The sequence below is a fragment of the Rhinopithecus bieti genome, unplaced genomic scaffold (assembly GCF_001698545.2).
Source record: "Rhinopithecus bieti isolate Rb0 unplaced genomic scaffold, ASM169854v2 scaffold_13857, whole genome shotgun sequence".
Classification (NCBI taxonomy): domain Eukaryota; kingdom Metazoa; phylum Chordata; class Mammalia; order Primates; family Cercopithecidae; genus Rhinopithecus; species Rhinopithecus bieti.
In genome coordinates, this window is record NW_016807741.1 from 1,132,562 (window position 1) to 1,153,960 (window position 21,399).

The 21,399-nt window shown below is 47.2% G+C and overlaps 1 protein-coding gene across 1 annotated transcript in view; it reads left to right on the forward strand.

Moving 5' to 3' along the window:
- The window catches only part of XKR6 (XK related 6), a 308,531-nt gene extending 290,245 nt beyond the window's left edge, over positions 1 to 18,286 (forward strand). The window contains exon 3 of the mRNA XM_017883685.1: positions 16,337 to 18,286. Coding sequence (XP_017739174.1) covers positions 16,337 to 17,301 — 965 coding nt within the window. The 3' untranslated portion in view covers positions 17,302 to 18,286. The remainder of the gene's footprint in view (positions 1 to 16,336) is intronic.
- Positions 18,287 to 21,399: the final 3,113 nt, after the last annotated feature.

Consider the following 21,399-nt stretch of genomic DNA (forward strand, 5'->3'; position numbering starts at 1 on the left):
GAGTATGCATACAGAAACTATATATATATATACACACACACACATACATACATACGCAGAAAAGGTGACGTACATACACACCCTCTATATATATACTCTCTCTACATATATATATATAGATATACTCTATATAGATATATATTCTCTCTATATATATACAGGCATACACACTCTCCTCTCTCTATATATGTCTATGTATATACATTCGTCTTCTCTCTATAGATATACTCGCCCTCTCTATATGTATAAACACACACACCCTCTTTCGCTCTATATGTACACACACACCCTCTCTCTTTCTCTCTCTCTCTGTATATATATACTCACCCTCTATATATATGCACACATACACACCCTCTCTATATATACTCACCCTCTCTCTCTATATATATACACATACACATATATATATACACTACACAACCCTCTCTCTCCATATATGCTCAGCTTCTCTATATATACACACACATGCACACCCTCTGTCTCTCTCTCTCTATATATATGTATACACTTACCTATCCTCTCTCTCATATGTATATGCTCACCCTGTCTCTCTCTATATATATGTATACTCACCCTCTCTCTATATATAATCACCCTCTTTCTCTCTATATATATACACACCCTTTCTTTATATATGTATATACACACCCTTTCTCTCTGTATACATATACACATGCACACCCTCTCTCTCTCCCTCTCTCTCCATATAGTATGTATACACACACACACACCATCCCTCTCTACATATACACATACCCTCTCTATATATACATATACTGTCTATATATACACCTCTCTCTAGTGCTGTCTATATATATACACACACATATATATAGTTATCCTCTCTATGTATACATATCCTCTCTGTGTGTGTATATATATATGTGTGTGTATACATACCCTCTCTTGCTCTCTCTCTCTATATAATCTCTCTTTCTCCATATATATGTATATGCTCACTCTCTCTACATATATATACAATCTCACCCTCCCTCTCTCTATATACATATTCTCTCTATATATACACACTTTCTATATATACACAAGCATATACACACACCCTGTCTTTCTATATGTACACATACTCACCCTCTGTATATATACATACATTGTCTCTCTATATACACACCTCTCTTTATATATATATACACTCACGCTCTCTATATACACATACCCTCTCTCTCTTTCTCTCTCTCTATGTGTGTATGTATATGCTTACCCTCTCTTTCTTTCTTTATAGATATGTATTCTCTCTCTATATATATATTCACCCTCTCTCTACATATATATGTACAATCTCACCCTCTCTCTCTATATATATAGATATTCTCTCTCTCTATATATATACTCACCCCCTCTGTCTTTCTACATATATATATATATACAATCTCACCCTCTCTCTATATATGTATATACATATTCTCTCTCTCTCTCTCTCTCTCTGTGTATATATATATATACTTACTGTCTCTCTAGATACATATTTTATACAATCTCACTCTCTGTATTTATATACATATTCTCTCTATATATATACACACACACACATTAACCCTCTCTCTCTACACATATATATATACAATCTCACCCTCTCTCTACATATATATACATATTCTCTCTCTATATGTGTGTATATATGTGTGTGTGTGTGTGTATATATACACACATACACACACACACATACACAACCTCTCTCTATATGTATATATACTCAGAATCCATGTTTTTTACCCATGGCTTCCAAACAGTGAACTGAGGCTTGGAGAGAGTCAGTGCATTTGCCCAGGTCTACATGGCTGGACCTGAGCCAGCTCTGTTTGTATGGAACCCATGTCCTTTCCAGAGCATCTCCCTGCCTCTGTCAAAACACAGCCGCTTCTGAGAGCAACAGGGCATTGTGCCTGGTCAGCTGTTGCTCCTCAATGAGAATGGATTTCCTGGCACTCTCCAGGGACAGCAGACGGCCATCTCCACAGTTTGCTCCAGGCCAACCAGGATCCAGGCACCCTTGAGCCTTGTGCCATGCCAGCTGGGTGGCTGACATTTGTTCTAGAATCTCTAAAGTTTGCCTTTATGCAGCTGGCTGTGAAGATGGAATTTTGAGGTCCCTGACAGAATCTTGAAAAGAAGAGACAAGTGAAGCAGGGGGCTGGATTTAGCGTTCCTCCTCCTGGGCCCTTTAAACCCTGGTGTTTGACCTTGAAACTCCTTGAGGGGAGGTCTGATACCTCCCTGTTGTCCACCATATTCCCAGAGTGGCCGCCAGCCCCCAGTACGCTGCTCAGAAGAGCCCAGGGTCCAGGAGAGCCACAATGTAGTTTCTCACGTGTCTGCTTTCCTGCAGCTGTAGAAGAAATGCATTTGGGACCAGTGCTGAAGATTGCACTGGTGACTCTTTCTTTAGGAACTGTAGGTTCTTTAGGAACCAGTCAGCCACTGTTTGTCGGAGCTGGAGAGATGCTGTCTTCATGGCCTTCCCAAGGTCCCTGCAGCTGAACGTCCAGGCCCCTTAGGATACCCACCACTTCTCAGGGGGAATTCTTTGAAAGGTCTAAATCTTCAGTTATTAGACACAGCCAAGTTCACTGTTTGGTTTTGGATTGATGTAGAACATTGAGGAAATACCCTATCACAGTTTCAACCTCAGCACTGTTATATTTGGAGCCAAGTCATTCTTTGTTGTGAGGGGATTTCCTGGGCATTGCAGTATTTAGCAGCATCCCTGGCCTCTACCCGCCAGAGGCCAGTAGCACCTGCACCCCGAGTTATGACAATCAAAAATGTCTCCAGATGTTGACAAATGTCCCCTAGGGGCCAAAATCACCCTGGTTAAAAACCATTGCATTGCTGTTAAATGGGTGATTCTGGGTGTTGTAGACTGAATATGGCACCCCAAGATGTCTATCTCCTAACCCCCAGAACCTATAAATGTCATTTTATATGCACAAGGGACTTTGCAGATGTGATTAAGAACTTTGAGATGGGAAGAATATTCTGGATTATCCAGTTGGACTCAGTATAATCACAGGAACCCTCATAAGAAGGATCCAGGAGATCAGAGAGACAGAAGGCAGTGTGACAATGGAGCCAAAAGAGAGATTGGAGGATACTACACTGCAGGTTTTGAAGATGGAGGAAGGGGCCATAAGCCAAGGAATGCAGGCAGCTCTAGAAGCTGGAAAAAGCAAGGAAACAGATTCTCCCCCAGAGCCTCCAGCAGGAGCACAGCCCAGCTCACAGCTGAGTTTTGGACCAGTGAAATTCATTACAGATTCTGACCTCTAGAATTGTGTGCTAATAACATTTGTGTTCTTCTCAGCCATTAAGTTTGTGGTAATTTGTTACAGAAGCCCTAGGAAACTATCACGGGGGGAAGGTCTATTTCACTGAGCAATGGAAGGAACTGTGCCCTGCTGACCTCAGAGAATCCAGGGCCGATAGCAGAAAAAGGGGATTCTGTTCATAGCATCCTGTGGTCAGGGCATCAAGAATGTCGCCACCTGGATTTTGCATTTGTGGCGTTGATTGGGAAAATGTGTCTGTGTAGGTGTCAGCTAAGGAATCATTTGTTGGTTGTCCACTCTGTGCCAGGCATGGAGGTCACAGGAATGGATAAGTGCTTCTATCATCAAGAATAATTGTTAGCACTATCCTCGGGGAAGTCACAGTTAAGGAAGGGAGAGAGACAGACTGCACAGAAAGTGTGACTATGAAATAGTCTCTATGGCCAAGCATGGTGGCTCACACCTGTAATCCCAGCATTTTGGGAGACTAAGGCTTGAGTTCGAGACCAGCCTGGGGAACAGAGCAAGAGCAAGAGCCCCCTATCTCCCCAAACAACAACAAAAAGCCAGGTGTGGTGGTGCATACCTGTAGTCACAGCTACTCGTGTACTCCCACAGCTGAGGTGGGAGGATTGCTTGAGACCAGGAGTTCATGGTTACAGTGAGCCATGATCACACCACTGCACTCCAGTCTGGGGGACAGAGGAAGACTCTATCTTTAAAAAGTAATAGTAAAGTAAAATAAAATAAAACACTGACTATGGAGGAGAAATACACAGCATGCTGTTGAGATTATGGAGGTGAGAATCAATGCACCCTGGGGGTCTCAGAGGAGGTCCCCAGCAGGAGGTGATGCCTGGGCTGAGCTTGGAGGATGAGCAGGAGTTGGCCAGGCAAAGATCAGGAAAATCATTCTAGGTAGAGGGAATGACATGAGCAAGGATAAACATGGCATATGTATGTGGGCTGTGTGTCTCTCTGGGCACGCACCTGTATGTTGGTGGTGTACATTGCTCTGTGCTAGGCACTGAGCTAAGCCCTTTCATAGCCACTTGACCTTTGATCCTTACAGTACCCTCATGAGGGGGGCACTCAATTATTATTGCCTTTTTGCAGATGAGGAAATGGGGATGGTATCCAGCCTCATGTGGCAGGAAGATGGTGGCAGCTAACCTGGCTCTGGAGCACACCCTCAGAACCACTTTGCCCTCCTGTCTCAGGAAGCAAATTATTGTCACTAGATCTTGAACATGGGACCAGGAGCCTGACCCAGACACAGAAGCCCTGGGTCCCATGAATGGGAACTTGGATTTGAGCCTGGTGGGAAGGGCTTTCAGCTTTGTAACTCCACAGCATTTGAGACTTTGGACATCAAAGTCATCTTGGGTGTATTGGATTTGAATCCCCTCTCCAACAGCTTGTTAATTTTGTAACGGTCTCAAACTATAGGTTTTATTATTATTTAGGTATGGCAGAACCAACAGATCAGAGGGAGCCAGCATAGAAAAGATAGTTTAATATACTCACAGATCCCAAGAGGAGGGGACACAGCATGCCACAGTGCAGGGGGCACACAGAGAAGCATCCAAGTGAGTCAGGAGACAGAGGGGAGAGGGGAGAGCTATGGGCAAAGGCTCCTGTTGTGGTCTCCACAGGAAGGAGCAGGTAAGACAGGAAGGCTGGCTTCGGATAGCTAGTCTGATTGACTTCTGCTGGCCTCAGGGCTGTCTCCAGTTGTCTGGTACCTGGCCCTGGGGAGATGAGGGCAGGTGGATAGTGACCGAGAGGGTGGGAGCCCATTAAGGAGGTGGCTGGGAGATGTGGGTCTGGATGGATTGGTCTGCATGTGAAAGGCGTGCTCACAGAAAAGTTTTTTACTTTCACTAAGAATTAGCTAACCCTGGGAGGGGCAGTCCCTCCAGGGTCAGCAAGGTCCCTGCCCCCCCGGAGATGTGAAAGCCTCAGAATAAAAAGGCTTGCTTAATACAGTAATCTTAGGCAAATTCTTTTACCTCCCTGAGCCTCAATTCCTTCCTCTGTAAAACAGGGACACTGACAGGCATTCTCATGGGATTATTGTCCCATTAAATTCAATGAAATACGCATAGAGTCTGGCATACTTAATGTCTGATGCACTGAAACATTCAGTAAATGTGAATTCCTTTTCTTCCCTGTCTTTAACCCCAAGGTTTTCTTCTAAATGACGAAGGCATAAATGAATGCTCCCAGGGAACTCCCTTTCCCGCGTTTGGAGAGCATTGTGGGAGGTTATGGCGGCTAGGGATGGGGGCCACGATCCCTTCCTTTGTTTGCCTGCTTAAGAATTCAAGAATAGCTGTGGACTCTGTCATGAGAAAAACAACCCACACAGTTTTGCATGTAATTCCAGAAGGACCAAACCAAATCCCTGCCCTGCCCTTAGGGAGCTAGCATCCACCATGGAACATAGTAGAACTAAAAAACCAAAGTAACGAGTAAGAGAAAAGTTGATCAAGGTGGTATGAAATGCTACGGTGAAAAAAAAGCAAGAAGGCAGGAGGGAGTCTTGAGGGGTATCTTAGTCCATTTTCTGCTGCTGTAATGCCACAGACTGGGTAATTTATAAAAAATAGAAGCATATTTGGCTCATGGTTTTGGAAGCTGAGAAGCTGAAGATTGAGAAGCTGCATCTGGTGAGAGCCTCCTTGCTGTGTCTTAACATAGCAAGAGTGGGGAGAGAGAAAGAGAGAGAGAGAGAGAACTCAGGCCAAACTACTTTCTTTTTTTTTTTTTTTTCTTTTTTTTGAGACGTAGTCTCCCCCTGTCGTCCAGGCTGGAGTGCAGTGGCGCAATCTCAGCTCACTGCAACCTCCACCTCCCCAGTTCAAACAATTCTCCTGCCTCAGCCTCCCAAGTAGCTGGGAATACAGGTGCATGCCACCACGCCTGGCTAAATTTTTGTATTTTTAGTAGAGATGGGGTTTCGCCATGTTGGCTAGGGTAGTCTCAAACTCCTGACCTCAAGTGATCTGCCTGCCTCGGCCTCCCAAAGTGCTGGGATCACAGGCGTGAGCCACCATGCCCAGTCCAAACTACTTTCTAAAAGTCGGGAACCCACTCCCTGGATAACCAACCCACTTCCGTGTTAACTGCACCAATCCATTCAGGAGGCAGAGTCCTCATGGCCTAACCACCTCTTGAAGGCCCCACCTCTCAACACAATGCTGCAATGGTGATTAAGTTCCCCACATCTGAGCTTTTGGGGGACACATTCAAAGCATGGCAGGGAGTTGCAGTTTTAAGTGTGGTGGTCGGGGAGGGCCCGGCTGAGAAACTGATCTTTGCATAAAGGTCTTGGTGAGAAGATGACATTTGTGTGACAATGTAGGGATACCGGGGGAGAGCATTCCAGGCAGTGGAACTAGCAAGTGTGGCTGGAGCATGTCTGAAGGGCCAGCAGGAGAGGACCCCGGGGAGGGCAAAGGGAACTTGACAGATTAGATTCAAGAACAGCTTACTCATTGGAGGGGGAGATTCCTGGGAGGGGGAAGCAGGCTGGTTCCATGGGTGACTATATATATGTGTACACACACACACACACACACACACACACATATATATATAGGGCAGGGCAGCTCTGCTGGCCCTTCTGAGGACTGTAGCTTTTACCTGGGGTGACTTAACACATCAGTGAGGACAGGCTGGCCATGCTGCAGTTTAAAATACCTACATAGTTCCAGTGGCCTTAAGCATTTTCGATTTACTTCATGCTCATTACCTGTGAGTCACGGGTCCGGTGGAGCAGCCTCTTCCTGGAGCATGGGTGAGCACACTCTTCTGCCCGGCAGGGCCACACATCCCTTCTGCTCACGTGTCTGGCCAGAGCAAGTCTCAGCCACACCTCAGTCCAGCAGGGTGGGCGTGTACCTCCTCCCACACAAAAGGCCTGTTGAAAATCAGTGACCCTTGATGGTCTACCAGGCACTGGAAGCCACGTGGAGGGAAACATTGTAGCTTAATCATGTTGACTGCTGTAGTGTGGATAGAGTGTTGGGAGGAGGGCAGATGCAGAGAGGCCAGTTAGGAGGCCATTCCAGCAATTGAGGCAAGAGAGATGGAACAGAAGTGTTGCCAGCTTTGCAGTGGCTTGAACGAACGCTCAGGCAGGGCCTCCCAGGGGTGGGTCCTTCGCTGTGTAGACCCACAAATTTGACTTTGTCAGTGCTCACAGAGATGATCAGAGGGCTGATATATGATAACCAAATTAATAAGAAACTGATGTATAAGCCTCAATGATGATTCTTTAATTTGTGGTTGAGGATGGAAAGAGATCTTTCCCAGTGATTCAAAAAATAATCTGAGTTTTGGATTCAGACAGGCCCGTGTTAAAATACCAGTTCTACAACTTCTTAGCTGCTTGATGTGGAAAAGTTACTTAATTAGTCTGTGAGCCTCAGTCTCTTCATCTTGAAATCAGTCTACTGCTGCTGATAGCATGGTAAGGAAGAACAGTTGAGTTCATTTATGTGCAATGCCTAGCATAGAGTCTGGGTCAAGGTGGCTGCTCAGTAGAGGAAAGATATCAGTGTTATTGAACTTACTAGAAACTAACAGATGACATGATATGCATGAATTCAGAGGCAAAAAAAAAAAGAGAGATTTCATAGAAACCATGGTAAGACCTGATATTCTTTATCCCTTGGCCTATCTCGCTTACATTAAAGAGTTTTTTGTCCAACCAGGGGATGGTGTGATCGCCCAGATTTTGGCTTTCCTGAGATATCCAAATCCTCCTTTCTTGTGTTTGCACCGGATCACTTCGATCAGCCTTGGGTTTTCCCAATCTCGTCAGCCACATGTATGTCGGTCCTGAGGGCTAGGGCCACGGGTGTGATTGCCGCCTCTTCTCCTTGACCCTTCTTCTTCTTTTTTATTTTTTCTGAGACAGAGCCTCGCTCCATCGCCAGGCTGGAGTGCAGTGGCGTGATCTCGGCTCACTGCAGCCTCCACCTCCCGGGTTCAAGTGATTCCCTTGTCTCAGCCTCCAGAGTAGCTGGGACTACAGGTGCGTACCACCACACCCAGCTAATTTTTTTTTGTATTTTAGTAGAGACAGGGTTTCACCATGTTGTCCAGGATAGGATGGTCTTGATCTCCTGACCTCGTGATCCACCTGCCTTGGCCTTCCAAAGTGCTGGAATTACAGGCGTGACCCGCCGTGCCCGGACTCTTTGACCCTTCTTAAGGGTTCATCTGGAGATGTCAGAGGTGCGTTAAAGTGACCCCATGTGGAAACCTCACATCTGAATCACACCCTCTTCAAGTACAGAAATGTACTGAAAATGAGTATGTCAGTGCTTATGAAAGACTGTGCTCAAAGCAACCCATTAGACCTGAAGCTATTTGCCATTAAAATGGCAAAACCACAATTACTTTTCACCAGCCTAATACTTACTGTGTACATATTTTCAACAAAAGTTTTAAAAGAAGATTGCTTTTTTGTTGTTGTTTTCTCATTAGCACTAAGGAATTTAATTCTGACTGATAACCAGGTAGTGCCCTGCATGTGAAGACCACATCTAGAAGTACAGCATCGAATATAGAATAGGCATTGAATTTGGAGACAGGCCCTTCTAATTTGCATAGACACTCACCAAGCTTTTCAAGGATGGCTGATCCTGACCAGTGGTGTGCTGGTAAATGTTTAACAACCAACATTTAGCAGGATTTGGTGGATCTCTGGTTTGTACCATTTGCCAATTGCTGTGGTGTAAATACTCCCACCATGCCAATTTCAAGCCTGCAACATGACATCAGCCAGCCCACAGTTTAACAATTGGCCAGCTCCAGCACGCGCAGATCCAGATTCTGGGGAGTGAAATAGTCTCGGGTTTCAGTATGAACTCTCTTGCTTACTAGCTGTGTGGCCTTGGGCAGATTATTTAATGGCTTTGAGCCTGGCTCATAGAAGGCATCAGGATGCTTGTTTTCTTCCCTCTTGGTTGCCCAAATAGAAAAGTACGTTTGTCACATCACTCCCTTGCCGTGTCTCCTGGGGGGAGGCAAGGACGGGAGACAGTGGGTTATGCTTAGAGAGGCAGTGGACGCAGCTGCCTTATCCTTTTCTGGGAACATTTCCAAGAAGAAACTGGACTTTTTTAAAATGTGGGAAGACAGAGGGAAGTTTGACAGATGGAAGGGGAAGAATTGCTGTCTAAAAGGAACTCATTGTGGGAAAAATACAAAATAGGAATTTGAAGAGCAGATGGTGGAGATCCCCCAAATGTTAGCTTCCCCAAGAGGGAGAGAGGGAGGGAGGGATAGAGGGAGGGAGGGAGGGAGGGAGGGGTCCCGGGATGAAAGAGGGAGATGTTGTTCTTGATGTGCAGACCAACAGATAACCAGCTAAGCCTGTGTTTTGTTTGGGGCGTCTCTAGAGAACCAGCCCACTGAGGTACAATGCCACAGAATTGCATAGAATGCAAATATCAGGATATGGCTGTGGCCACATCCACGTCTCTTCACTGCTGGTTCGGTTTCCTCATCTGTAATATAGGGATAAGAAACCTGGCAGGAAAAGGCTGCCATAAAGAGCTCAAGAGATGGCAGGAAGAGAACTAGGGAACAGCTCAGGGTGGGGTGTGAAGAAGGACAGAGCAGATGCCAATCCCGGCTGTCACACAGAGCCAGGAGGAGAAGCACAGAGGCAGTCCTCCGAATGCTGCATGACCTGAGTGACAGCTCTCCACTGGGGCTGATTTGGGAGGAAAGCAGGTGGTGGGAGAGTGAGGAGAGCAAGTGGCCTGCCTTCGGGAAGCTTGGAGAAGATGAGACAAGGAGAGGAGGGACAGTTTCAGGAGAGGATACAGGGTCCAGGGCCTATGCTGTGTAAATGGGAGAACCTTGACCCTGGCTACCCACTGATGGGAACAAGCCAGGGAGAAGGAGCTGGGGAGGAGAGAGGCAGGAAGCTGGGATCTGGGGAGCTGCACATAGCTGACTCTTCCCACTCCCGTCCTGCCCCATGCTTAGGTACGTCTTCATCAAGTGTGTTTCCGACACATGACTTAGCGGTGGGTATGAGCTGACACTCTCCGGCAGAGAGCGGGTGAGGCAGGGCTGGGCCTTCACCTCCCATTCTGCAAAACACATTCCTGCAGTTGAGCCCAGCCCTGGCTCAGGGGAAGTTGGTGACCATCTCTAGGACTCCTGCAGCTTTCTGGAGCCTTCCTCCAGGTGCTGCGCTCAGCCTGTAGGGAGCTCTGGACATTGTTTCCTCCTTCAGGTACCTTATTGGAGATGTGACTGGTCCCCTGATGCAGCTCCACCCTGGCCCATCCCGGTCACAGCCGCCCTGCCCGGCCTGACCCCTTTCGTGGCACCTCCTTGCTCTCCCGCCTCACCTGCTCCCTCCAGGTTCTAGGATCTCAACCTTTACAAGACGCCCTGTCTCTATGCTTCTCATTCGGTAGGGCACCCATAGTCACACGTTTTGCTTTGTTCCCCAACTGGCCATGACCCCTGGGCATTGAAACCACCAAATAGGACATTCCCTGATGACTGCCCCTCTGGCTTTGTGCCATCAGTCATAAGGTGTGGCCGTTCCATTTCTGGAACCTGAGACCCCAGGGCTGGTGATCAGAGCCCAAAGGCCCTCTCTCCAAGCCTTCCTCTGGGGAGTTGCCCTTTCCCAGCCCCCCAGCCCCAGGGGTCTCTGGTCCAGTGACCTCCCAGCCAGCTGCACTGCACTAAGGTCAGCTCAGTGGGCATGCTGCCAGCCCTGCCTCCTGGTCTGCACCAGGGAAAGGGAGCTGTGAAGGTCACTGCTCAGAGCTAGTCACAGCCGAACGTGAAGTGTGTAACAATTTCTAGTCTGATCTTCGGAATGCAGAAGGCGATGGAGCCAGAAGTGGAAGGGAACTGTGGATGCTCCCAGGCCTGTCCAGGAATTTCACTGGGGGCCTCCACAGCCGGTTCCTGTGTGCTTGGATCTTACCTAGGAGAATGCATTGACTTTTGAGTTGACTTCAGACAAGAAGGAGATTTTCCAAGTGAGCCACTGCAGAGAAGGAAGAACCTGCACTCCCTCCCTCTGTAACAGAACACACAGCAAGCTTTGAAGATGAATCACTTGGTGGTGGTTGTGCATGGTTCTGTCTGCACAGTATGTGTCTGCTCAGGCTGCGGTCACAGAGCACTGCAGATCAAGGTGCTACTGGTCTCAGAAGTCTCTCCTGAGACCTCTCTCTTTGGCTTGTAGACGCCTGTCTTCTGGCTGTGTCCTCACATGACCATCCCCCTGTGTGTGTCCTAATCTCCACTTCTCAGAAGGACCTGGTCACATAGGGTTAGGGTCCACCCTAATGGCCTCGTTTTACCTTAATCAGCTCTTTAAAGGCCCTATCTCTAAACACAGCCACATTCTGAGGTCCTAGGGGTTAGAGCTTCAGTATATGGATTTTGTGGGGGAGACACAACTTAGCACCTGCCTTCCCAGGCCCTTCTCAATAAGAAAATGCATGTAGATGCTCAGTGAATCCTGCCAGGTTCTCCGGGACAACCAGGTGCGCAGATGGGGAGGGTTCAGAGCCAGAAGTGCATCTTCTGTCCTAGCTTCCCATCTCCTGCCCCAATTGAGTCCCCAGTATTCACAGGCTGTCCTCAAGGCACCCTTTGCTGATGGCCCTCTGAGGAAGAATTGCAGTGACAGTCCTGTGGGGGCTACAGGGCTTGTTCAGGGAAAAGATGCAGAAGTGGCTGAGCGATGGACATTTGGTCCCTTGACCAAACATAACAATGTAGACAATGTCACAGACAGGTCCAGATGAGTTCCTGGGGGGCAGGCTGAAGACACGTTCATTGATGCCCTCCATCACAGGTTTTTGAGTCCCACCAGGGCAAGGACTACCCTCTGTTAAGCATCCAGTAGAAACCTGTTCCCAAATGGGGTCCTGAAGTGGGCCTGGCTTTCCTGATCTCTTCTCAGGGATGAACTCAGCCTACCAACTGCACCAGCTCTGGTCCCAAAAAATGTGCCCAGAGCCTTGGATAGAATGAGGAATGCTTTGGTGATGAGGTGGATTAGAAAGTGATGGGGGTAAGAGTTTTGACGTCCCCCAGGCAATTCCCCTCCTTACAGGATCATCCTTGCCTCTGTTGCTGGCAGAGAGAGAGAGGGGCAGGCACTTCAGGGATGGAGGCCTGTACACCCACTCCCCATTGCTCTGTGTGGCCAAAGGTGTTCTTTTTGATCTTGGGCAGGTAGTGGAAGTTCACCTTCTCCTTTCACTGTTTGGAGCATTTCACAGTGTCAAGGATGTGGCCTGGCTTTCCAACTCTGAAGAGCTAATGGCTGGACACCAGAACAGGCTCCCACCATTGGAGAAGGCTGATGACCTTCAGTACAAAGGACCTTGAGAAAGGTGTTGCCTGCTGGTATCTGGAAAACTGAACTGACAGAGGGACCAGATGGAGAAAGGATGGAGAGTGGCATGGCAGGAAGCATGCCGTCCTCATAGAGATGGCCAGTGGTTCTCAGGACAGTCTTGAGGAAGCCACCCAAGCCCCTGCACCTCTGCTTCCTGTGGAATAGGTGGGTTAAAGTGGATGGTCTGAGAAGCTCCCCTGGATAGAAGGTTTGGCCATTCATAACTTGACCAAGTCAGGAACAGATGAAGCAAAGACTTAAAACTGGGCTGGCTATTAGCTCTCCAGCAGACTCCCCAGTCAGATGCCTGGAATCACAGTCTTCCATGGGACCATTTCCCAAGCCCTCCTTGTAAGTTAGCAGTGATGTCTTGCAACACTGAGGAATGTTTGTGCAGTACCCTTGGGAGAAATTCTAGAAGCCTCAACTGCAGTGCCTGGTCAGCTGAAACAAGAGTAGTTTCAGCACCACCGCCACGAAGGGAGTGGCAGGAAGAGAACACCAGCCTTCAAAACCATAGCCACACGCCTGGAAATGGGGTAGGTAACTCTGAAGGTGGAAGAATGGAGAATAATTCTGTTTGGCTTTGCAATTTGTGGCTGATGGGCATTTGAATTCCCATTTGTTCATAATTGGTGTGAACAGGGCCAATGTCACAGCACAGGGAACAGCAAAGTCAGAACAACGAAGGCTGAGGGTGATCCTAACTCTGCACCCCAAGTCTGTTCAAAGCATGCTCAGAACTCGACTGGATCTGACCAGGCCCCAGCAGAAGCTGAGCTACGCCTTCTTGCTTTATGAGCTCCGCACTTATGCTTTTCTGAGTGGAAGGTAATAGAGTTTGCTTTATCAGAAGGAACACAACAATCAAGCCTTCTTCCCACCCAGCTCCCGTAGAACTCCCATCTGATTACTATGGGTTGGCAGGATCTACCAGATGTTCATGATTAACATCAAGCAATGAATTTGGCTGGAGAGCAAGGATGTCAGGAGGATGTTTAATGGAAATTTTTGAGGGTGCTTCAGTGCTGGGTCCAGACTATGAAGGTGTGATTACAGCCAGGCGCGGTGACTCATGCCTGTAATCCCAGCGCTCTGGGAGGTCAAAGTGGGAGGATTTTTTGAGCCAAGAGTTCGAGATCAGCCTGGGCAACATGTTGAAACTCTGTCTCTAGGCTGGCCACAGTGGCTTACACCTGTAATCCCAGCACAATGGGAGGCCAAGGTGGGCAGATCACTTGAGGTCAGGAGTTCAAGACCAGCCTGGCCAACATGGTGAAACCTTGTCTCTGCTAAAAATACAAACATTAGCCAGGTATGGTGGTGTGTGCCTGTAGTCCCAGCTACTCGGGAGGCTGAGGCAGGAGAATCGCTTGAACCTGGCAAGTGGAGGTTGCAGTGAGTGGAGATCATGCCACTTCACTCCAGCCTGGGTGACAGAGTGAGACTCCCATCTCAAAAGAAAAAAAAAAAAAAAAAAAGAGAGAGAGAGAGAGAAGAAGCAGAAGAAGAAACTCTGTCTCTACAAAAAATAAAAATAAAAAAATTAGTTGGGCTCACTGGCACATGCCTGTGGTCCCAGGTATGGGAGACGGGAAGATCACTTGAGCACAGGACGTTGAGGCTTCAGTGAGCACTGATTACGCCTCTGCACTCCAGCCTGGGTGACACGGTAAAACCCTGTCTCAAAAAAAAAAATAAATAAATAAATATGTAATGGTACATCCTCTGCCCTCCAGAAATCTACAACCTACATCACGTTACTCCTAAGGGAAGTTCTCCTCCCTGCTGCAGCCTAACAGACAATGTGAGCACTAAAAGTTTCCCTGACCAACCATGTGCAACCTCTGCAGACACACATGAGATGCCCTGTGTGTACCACAAGGGAGGCAGGACGTGTGTCATGTTCAGAACTTTCTAGAGAAGTGAAAGGAAAATTGCCATGAATGCTCTTTAGATGTTTTCCAGATAGATTTCCATGGAGAACTTGGGATCGTGTTGCACTTGTTTGTTTCAAATCTCCATGATTGTTATTACTATCAAAGTGACACATGCCCATTGTAACAGTTAACAGGCTTTTTTATTGCCTGTTCTTCAAGCTAGGACTCTGAGCATCATTTGAGATGATGGAAAGAGAGGGCCTTTGTGAGACGTGCGAGGCAGAGCCAGTGCTGGGAGAGTGTCATGTGGCAGAGGACTTGGATTCTTCATCGGGCTTTGGAGAGTTGTGGGGAGTTGGGCAGGTCCCAGGGAGAGACAAGGAAAAGCCTGGCGGTCTGGGGAAGTTTAACTGGTGTCTTGATGAATGGGGCTTCTGGATCTGATCTTTGAGCTTAAGGGAGAAAATGACTGGGTAACTTTGATTTCAACCTGGAAGAATGTCGTGGGGGAACTGTGCTCTGTGGGAGGGTAAGGCTTTCCTAAGGAGGTCATTGCCAGTGGGACAGCATTCGGCCTCCTGTTGCATTTACTTACATTTAGTTGTGAATTTTTGGGAGAAAAGACCAACAAAAGAGACCCCAGATGTACTGTGCAACTGATGCATGGGGAGCTGGGGGTTGGTAATGGGGAATCTTGCTTAAATGGAGATTGTATGACAGCACTGGAATAGTGACTGGTTGTTCATGGGTGGATTTGGGGAGACTTCAATAACAATGGATTGTGTTTCATTTGGTTTAGTTGCAAATATCAAGTAGTCAGAGTTGTATATAAAATTGCTCTATGGCAATATGAGTATGACTTGGGATTAGGCACACTCAAACTCTCTGAATATTTGCCCATTGTGGGAGGAAATGCAAGGAGTAAAGTGCAGAGGCCTCAGAAGCCTTGGAAAATGAGTAAGGGGAAGAGGCACCCTGAGTGACACCACTGTTGAATCTAGAGGGCAACCAGAGAAGGACAGAGCTTCACAAGTCAAGGCTTAAGAGCACTCTGAGCAGCCGTCGGTTGGAGAAAGCAACAGGGATTGTGGAGAGGCCGAAAAGACCAGAGTGGGTGTGAGAGGAAGTATGTGAAACAGGCGGGATATCCCAGTGTCCTGGATCTTGATGGCCTTGAGTGGCAGGTGGGGGAGAAGCTAACTGGAAGAAGGTTCAGGAAAGGGACTTTTGGGACTTTGAGTGAGGTGAGAAAAAGGCGGAAGCGTGATTCCAGCACCTTCTCAGAGTAGAACAGTGTGGAACTCAGGGCAGTGGGTAAACCCTTGGCCTTCACAATTGGCGATTCCTCCTGTGGGCTCCTCTAAGAGAACAGGCTACTGGTGACAGGGACACCAATGCCAGCCACACATCTGTGTGCCACAAGAATCGCATGATTCCTTAAGGCTGAACCCACAAAGGCCTGCCCATGGCAGATGTGGCCCCACCTCTCAGCCCCCTAGCAAAACACACTGGCTCAGTATCACCCTTGAGCCACTGAGCTCCCAAAATGGCAAATGGGGTTGTTGAAACAAAAGCTCCATCTCCCGAGTTGTCAGCGTAGGGAGCAGCTGTGACCTCCCAAGTTCGGTTCCTGATTCTGTGTTTCTTTCTCCCTCCTCCTTTAGATCGTGGTGTGTGTGGGCGTCTCCTCAGCCGGCAGCTTCACTGTGCCCTGCGGTTGATGTCCAAGGTTTTGACTGTGTGGGTTTGTGTCTTTCCGGCAGGTGTCTCCTCTGCGACTTCCCTGATGTCCCTGGCTTGGGTGCTAGCCTCCTATCACAAGCTGCTGCGGGACTCCAGGGACGACAAGAAGAGCATGAGCTACAGAGGGGCCCTCGTCCAGATCTTCTGGCGCCTCTTCACCATCTCATCCCGAGTGATCTCTTTTGCCCTCTTTGCTTCCATCTTCCAGCTCTATTTTGGGATCTTCGTGGTGGTTCACTGGTGCGCCATGGCCTTCTGGATCATCCATGGCGGAACAGACTTCTGCATGTCCAAGTGGGAGGAGATCCTCTTCAACATGGTGGTAGGGATTGTGTACATTTTCTGCTGGTTTAACGTCAAGGAAGGGCGGACTCGATATCGAATGTTTGCATATTATACGATAGTCTTGACCGAGAATGCTGCCTTGACGTTCCTTTGGTATTTTTACAGAAACCCGGAGACCACTGACTCCTATGCGGTGCCAGCACTGTGTTGTGTCTTTATTAGCTTTGTGGCTGGGATCGCACTGATGCTCTTATACTATGGTGTGCTGCATCCCATGGGGCCACGAGCTAAGATCCTTGCCAGCTCCTGTTGTGCCGAGCTGCTCTGGGGCATCCCTTTGCCCCCCGATGTTGAGCCCATGGCGCCTCAGACCCCTGGGTACCGGGGGACCCAGGTTACGCCCACCAGAGCCGTAACGGAACAACAGGAGGATCTCACGGCTGACACTTGCTTGCCCGTTTTCCAAGTGAGACCCATGGGGCCCCCTACCCCGTTGGGGCGTCCTTACCTCCCAGAAGGGCCCCTCATTAAGATTGACATGCCAAGAAAGCGATACCCAGCTTGGGATGCTCATTTTGTAGACAGGAGACTGAGAAGGACTATTAACATTCTGCAGTATGTCACCCCCACCGCAGTAGGCATTCGATATCGAGACGGACCACTCCTCTATGAGTTGCTACAGTATGAGTCTTCACTCTAAGAGCATCTTGACCCAAATTGAGAAGGGGACCTTAAGTTTGGTTTGCGGCAAACACCACTTGCAAGAAATATAACCCTCCCTTCCCCCAATACACAGAACCACCGCCACCACCACCAACACCGCCACACCAACACCACCACTGCAAAAGAAAAAAAAATTAATAAGTCACAACCCCTTCAAATAAGCTTTCTTTCCAGTCGCTGTATGTATACAAAGATATTCTCTATGTTTTGTAAGTAAAAACAAAAAGAAAACCTTTCTTTTGTTTTTTACACATAAGAAACAGTATTGAAAAATCCCACGCTATGGTTCATAGAGTGGAGAAGGAGGAGTTGTCTCCACTCCAAAAGAAAAAAAACATGTTTTTTACCTTACACCAAGTGTAGATCATTTATGGGATTGGTGCTGATTGAAAGAACAAAACAAAACAAAAGAAACACAAACAAACAAAAACCTTCAACTGCCTTATGCCCTTAGGTGCTGAGTTTCATTAAGTACTGTCACGTTTTCTCATGCAAAACTCCCTGGTGACGTTTGCGCCAGGAGAGGGGAAATTAAACAATCAAATGAAACAATCTAAAAGTGGAACAAAAACCAACCAACAAATACAACATAAAGCAATGATTCTTCCTATCTGATTATTTGTATTGAAGAAAACAAATTTACCAAAAGCGAAAGCATAAAACCCCTCCCTCTTTTCAGTTTCTCCCCCTCCTCTCCGGACCTCCTCCCCACTTCGCAGAGCCTTCCAGGAGCTCCAGGGCTGTTTGAAACTCGAATGGCTGGAGCAGCTACTTGAAGGCTGACTATGTGCCATTTTAGCGCTTGCCTAGCAAGAATCACATTTGTTTCCCAGTGAAAAGCAAAGCAGAACAAAACAAAAGCCACCCTAATAATTCGGTAAGGACAGGACATTCTAAAGCAAATGAAAGGAGATTTCTATATACATAATCAGTAATAATAAAACTCAGCATAGTAGCAAAAAGAACGCCATCAATTTAAAGGCACAATACTTAATCAGTGACTGGCAACAATGATTAGTTCCATCATTTTAAGGCTGTGAACGGTAGACATTTATCACATGTGATATTGTGTAAAGCCTCTTCTGTTTCCATTTGGTGGGAAGCCTTAAATTGATCTGGAAAGAATTCTTCATTTTTCATTTGTGCTTTTTTTAAAAAAAAAAAAATAACACAAAGAGGAAAACTAGAATATATATATATACATATATATAAAAAGTCAAAATTGTAATAACTGACCCATTTCAAAGACTGTTTGGTGCTTCTGTCTTTCACCATTGTGGTTGGCTGAAAATCATTCAGCTCACCTGGTGCATCTGGGTTGAATGGGAAATTTTGTGTGTGTAGTATGTGTGTGTTTGTGTGTGTGTGTGTGTGTGCCCATAGCACACGTATATATGTGTGTGTCCCTGCTGCAAAGTCTTGCCAGAGATATACAAAACTGATGTAAGATGGACTTGGATTATGGATTGGTTCAGCAGAGCCTGGGGGCAGGGGCTCTGGAGTGGCAGGGAAGGGATGCCACCTGCCCATGAGCCCTGGTTTGGGTGGTGAGACTCACAGCAGCAGCGGACTCCGGGCCTTAGAGGCTGTGCCATTTGGGTGAGGATTTGATTCCACTGTTTATTTTCTCATTGTATCAAGTTGAATTTCTGCAGGTGTTGCAAGTATGTTCAACCATTTAAAACTTTTATTTTCAAAGTATTGTTCCTTTAAAGAAATATTTCTGTTTTAGGGCATCATTTCAAATCCCATCGTATCTCTACTTGGGCACAAAACAACAAAAAAAAAAAAAAAAAAGGAAAAGAAAAAAATCACAAAAAGATATAATAATAAGATGATATATTATATATATATATATATATATATATATATATAGCACAACAATATTTTTAAGTAAATACTGTTAGTCGCTTTTGCTGTGTGTAGCCTGCGATTTTTTTCCAAATTATACCTGTTTAGGGTGCAAGACCGCAAATTGAACTTATTCTTAACAGAAGTTCAATAACCTGGAGGATTTTTAATGTTGTGGAGTTTTTTTGTTTTTGTTTTTTTTTAAAAAAAAAAAATTATTATTCAGTGAGGCTTCTCCTTCCCACCCCATTCATTGTTTATCTAAAACCTTTTTTTTTTTTTTTAAGAACAAGTTTCAAATATCAGTTGTGAAACTGAATGTTCTCTTCTTTGTCTGGACTTCCTGGACTTCATGCATCCTTACTAAGCATCGTGGTGCTGTCCTCTCCCCGTCCCTGACCCGGGGTTCCCCTCGGGCCTCCCTGGTGGGCAGGAGGAGGAGGAGCCCCCAACTCTAGGAAGCAGGACGAACAGAGCACACACAGGCAGCAATGAAAACCAGCCAGGAGGGCTCTGCACGCCCATCAAAGGACCCACCTGTGGGCCCCTGGAGAGTCACTTGGGAGTTGGAATCTAGTCAGAGGCACTTTTCTGAATCGCACCAGCCTGCTGCCTTTCAAGGGCTTCGTGCCTGAGCTCTGCGATGTACTCTGCTAGGCTGGGGAAGGTGAGGCCATTGGAGGGTTGGGCATCCGCTTTAGCTGGTGGGGTCCCATCTCTTGTCTGCCTTGGGTCTAGGGCTCTGTGCACCTGGAGCTGGCCCATGTCTGTCCTTAGCACATCTTCCTTGAAACGCCCTCATGCACCCCTCGGGGCTTCTGCCACTTCTGCTTGTGTGTCTGTTCTTGGATTTCTTTCTTTCTTCCTTCTTTTGTTTCAGCGCAGTCACAGGTGTTAATTCGCCACCTCTATTTCACTCTTGCACAATTAGTGCGTGTGTGTCCCTGTGTGTGCATCCTGCCATGTTTACATGAAATTCATAAAGAGAACGGTGGATGCTGAGCGGACCGGGAGCACCAGGAGTTGGGACGGCAACTTCCAACCCAGGGAGGGCCTCCAGGGTCTTAGCCACTAGGAACAAATGAGGAGATCACGGGACATTTCAGCAATCTTTTAATTTCACACTTCTCACTTGAAAAGGCATCCTCGCCCCTCCCTGGAACCCCTCCATCATGCCAGTACTTTCTTCACAAAGAAAATGAAAATATGCATCTGTGAGCAGCAGCAAGGAAAGCTGGTTTTGTAGAGATTCAGGAAAAGGAAGAAAAGCAAGGAAAGAAGTAGAGAACAAGGCATGGAAGAGGCAGGCGAGACCTGATGGCAAGGACCAGGCCAGCGCTGTCCTCAGTGTCCTCTTGTCATCCGCCTCTAGCAGCTCCCCACACTCCCAGTTACCGTGAAACTTTCTGGCATCATCTTCCCTGGGGTCCTTCCCCCGAGGCCCTTCCCCTTCCAGTGGATGGTCCTGGGCGTCAAGGCAGGATTCCATATACACTCAGTGCTGAGACCACCTGGGGACTGTGTCTCCGGAACCAGATGACTTTGGTCCTGAAAGCCCAGATCCTTAAGGCCGCCCCGTGACAGGGTCGCTCTTTGTCCCACACTGGGCATCAGCATTTAATCTTTCATTTGCCTGAGTCCCTGACAACCCTCCAGGGCTGCTGCTTCAGCTGCAGAGGAATGCCCATGATGTTTTTGGTTTTTTTTTTAATTTTAAGTCTCTGGGCCCATTTCTTTCCCAGGACCTCCTGAAGAAAATCAATCCATTTCCAGTATTAAGGCCTGGTCAGCACATTGGTGCCCAGAGATAGAGAATACAAAAACTATCTCCTTTTCATTCCCTGATGACCCCCCCATCAAGTATGCCCACTAAGCCCCATATTTTATTCTTCTAACGACATAGAACATTTGGCTCTATTTTTTCTTCTCAGAAATGTGGTAGTATCGCCAAACTATAACTAATGGTGTTAGAGTCGTTTCTGCAAACTCTGCTTCTCCCTTGCTCAGCAGGTCTGCCTCTTCTCCCAGCCTCTGCGTAAAAGGAAACTTCAGTCCCATCAGATGACATCAGGATGATGTCCCCTGAGTTCACTGCCTGAAGCCTGTGACATCCAGAATGGGAGCTCCCTGTCTCTTAAGGCCATGATGTGGGGTGCTAGGGAGGCTTCAGACCATCAGATCAACCCCCTCTGGCCTCACTCACCCCAAAGCTTCCCATGTCTCT